General features: G+C 46.3%; 1 protein-coding gene across 1 annotated transcript; it reads right to left on the minus strand.

Annotated features, from left to right (window-relative positions):
- Positions 1 to 2,318: 2,318 nt before the first annotated feature.
- On the minus strand, positions 2,319 to 2,729 carry LOC147970994 (ethylene-responsive transcription factor ERF115-like). The gene has a single exon (XM_087523770.1). The coding sequence runs from the start codon at positions 2,727 to 2,729 to the stop codon at positions 2,319 to 2,321; it is 411 nt and encodes a 136-aa protein (XP_087379896.1).
- Between the last annotated feature and the right edge of the window lie 770 nt (positions 2,730 to 3,499).

The following is a 3,499-nucleotide window of genomic DNA, read 5'->3' on the forward strand; positions in this document are numbered from 1 at the left end:
AGACAATACTGCGCGCCAGACTCATCGTCATTGAAAGCCTGGTTCAGGGGCTACTGAGGGAGTCCTGGATTAGGGGGTATCCAGACAGCCGGACTATATCCATTGGCCGGACTGTTAGACTATGAAGATACAAGATTGAAGACTTCGTATCGTGTCCGGATGGGACTCTACTTGGCGTGGTAGGCAAGCTAGGCAATACGGATATGTGTATCTCCTCCTTTGTAACTGACCTTGTGTAACCCTAACCTCTCCGGTGTCTATATAAACTGGAGGGTTTTAGTCCGTAGGACAACATACAATCATACCATAGGCTAGCTTCTAGGGTTTAGCCTCTCCGATCTCGTGGTAGATCTACTCTTGTACTATCCATATCATCAATATTAATCAAGCAGGACGTAGGGTTTTACCTCCATCAAGAGGGCCCAAACCTGGGTAAAACATCGTGTCCCCTGCCTCCTATTACCATCCGCCTTAGATGCACAGTTCGGGACCCCCTACCCGAGATCCGCCGGTTTTGACACCGATAGTAAAGATGAATTGATTCCGCAAAGAATTATTACAGGTTATAGGATGGTAATTGATTTCCGCAAATTAAATAAGGCTACTAAAAAGATCATTACCCCTTACCTTTCATTGATCAAACGCTAGAAAGATTATCCAAACATACTCATTTTTTCTTTCTAGATGGTTATTCTGGTTTCTCTCAAATACCTGTATCAGCTGATGATCAATCTAAGACCACTTTTACTTGCCCTTTCGGTACTTTTGCTTATAGACGTATGCCTTTTGGTTTATGTAATGCACCTGCTACCATTCAAAGATGCATGATGGCTATATTCTCTGACTTTTGTGAAAAGATATGTGAGGTATTCATGGATGATTTCTCCGTTTATGGATCCTCTTTTGATGATTGCTTGAGCAACCTTGATCGATTTTTGTAGAGATGTGAATAAACTAACCTTGTCTTGAATTGGGAGAAATGCCACTTTATGGTTAATGAAGGTATTGTCTTGGGGCACAAAATTTCTGAAAGAGGCATTGAAGTTGATAAACCTAAAGTTGATGCTATTGAAAAGATGTCGTGTCCCAAGGACATCAAAGGTATAAGAAGTTTCCTTGGTCATGCCAGCTTTTATAGGAGGTTCATTAAGGACTTCTCAAAAATTTCTCGGCCTCTGACTAATTTATTACAAAAAGATATACCGTTTGTCTTTGATAACGATTGTGTAGAAGCATTTGAAATACTTAAGAAAGCATTTGTCTTTCACCTATTGTTCAGCCACCTGATTGGAATTTACCTTTTGAAATTATGTGTGATGCTAGTAATTATGCTGTAGGTGTTGTTCTAGGGCAAAGAGTTGATAAGAAATTTAATGTTATTCAATACGCTAGTAAAACTCTAGACAATGGCCAGAGGAATTATGCTACTACTGAAAAAGAATTCTTAGCAGTTGTATTTTCTTGTGATAAGTTCAGACCTTATATTGTTGATTCTAAAGTAACTATTGACACGGATCATGCTGCTATTAAATATCTTATGGAAAATAAAGATGCTAAACCTAGACTTATTAGATGGGTTCTCTTGCTACAAGAATTTGATTTGCATATTATTGATAGAAAGGGAGCTGAGAACCCCGTTGCAAACAACTTGTCTAGGTTGGAGAATGTTCTTGATAACCCACTACCTATTGATGATAGCTTTCCTGATGAACAATTAAATGTCATAAATGCTTCTCATACTGCCGATCCTTTAAAAGTTAACGGACTAAAACCCTTAGTGGATATATACTCCAGCAATTTTTGGCCATTTCTAGTCGATTCCCTAAACTTAATGTTGTAAACTTCAATTTGATCAAGTTCAAAGCAGGTTCAACCGAAAGTAGCATGCATTCAAACATAAACATAGATAGTTTTGCATAACCGAACATAAAACATAAAATTAAACTAAGCTGAACTACTTTCGGTCAAACTGGAGGTCGAGACAATCCTTCCTTGTCAGGTATGGTGTGCCGCGAGCTGGGTCTGGGTCGGTGCCATCGTCAGGGTCGTTGGGGAAGACACTCCTCCACTCGTCGATGTCGATCTCCTCGTCCTCGCCGCCCACCTACATGCCCTCGTGTTGCTGTCCTCGCCGCCTTCGACCTCGCCATCAGGGAAGAGCATGATAACCTCGCCGCCCTCCGCACCAGCAAAGATCACCCGCTCCACCTCCACGAGCTCCGGGTGCTGCCAGCGGAGCTCTTGCATGTAGGCCTCATCGGCGGCCTCGGCCTCGAGGCGCTCACATGCCTCGCGGTCCTCACGCGCCATAGCCGAGCTCACCACCCTGGCTCTGGCGGCATGAGGTCAACCAGACATGTGCTGAAGGGGAAATTGAGTCTAGCTACCACACCGAGGTATCGGACCTGCCAGCGGTCATACTCCATGGCCGCGATCTCGGCCGTGTGGAAGCTACCAAGCCACCGGCGAGTGTGGGTCTCCCGATCCATAATCTCGGTGACCAATGTCCCACACCACCACTGTCGGACCCCGAGGTAGGACCTCGTCGGCAGTCGGTCCTGAGGGAGGACGGGGAAGTCCTCGAACCGGCGTAGGGGCATGGCGGCGGGCGGACCGGGCGACCGGCGATGGCGGATCGATAAAGTGCCCGCGGAGGACGACGGGGATACCTCAGCGGCCACCTCGGCAGCGGCGGTCGAATAGGTTGCGATAAACCTATTTTTGGCCATTGGCTCCTCGAGCTCCCCGGCACACAGGCAGAGGTTGAGGATGGAGGCGGCGATGGTGGCGACCTACCAATGGTTTCAAGCGAGGGAGGGGTGGTGTGTGTCTATGTGAGCGGAGGTTTTGGGGAGTGTGTGGTGTGTGTGGAGGGGGGACAAGGTGGTGTTTGAGGAAATACCGCGGCAACTGAAAATTTTACTAGGCGAGAGTAACAAGGCGGGGCTACTGAAAATTTGGATCAAGGGCAAACATATATTTTTGAGATTGCGAGGGATGCAGAGGAGGGATTAAAATGCCGGGGCAACTGGAATTTTGAATCAAGGCGAGCAGATATTTTTGAGATTGCGAGGGATGCAGAGGCAGGAGTAACAAGGCGGGGCTACTGAAAATTTGAATCAAGGGCAAGCAGATATTTTTGAGATTGTGAGGTATGCAGAGGCGGGAGTAAAATGCTGGGGCTACTGAAAATTTGAATCAAGGGACTGAAGCGGAGCGGGAGTAATAGACATCGCACACGGTCTGCACATACTAATTGTGTGCTATAAAACATTAAAACCTTCCAGGCGGTAGATATTTTCAAGATTACGAGGCAGTAGATATTTTCGAGACCGAGAGGCAAGCCTCATGGAGCCCAATCTACTGTGCTGATGTGAGGGACTGCAGGGCACGGGCATGGCACACGGGTAGTCTGACCGAACCATGAATGTTGCGTACCCAATCGCGGACGGTTTCTACATCCAACTCGTGTGCTGTTTATAAATTTGGGAAAAAGAAT

The sequence above is a fragment of the Triticum urartu genome, chromosome 5A (assembly GCF_056163025.1).
Source record: "Triticum urartu cultivar PI428250 chromosome 5A, HENAU_Tu73, whole genome shotgun sequence".
In the NCBI taxonomy this organism is placed as follows: Eukaryota; Viridiplantae; Streptophyta; class Magnoliopsida; order Poales; family Poaceae; genus Triticum; species Triticum urartu.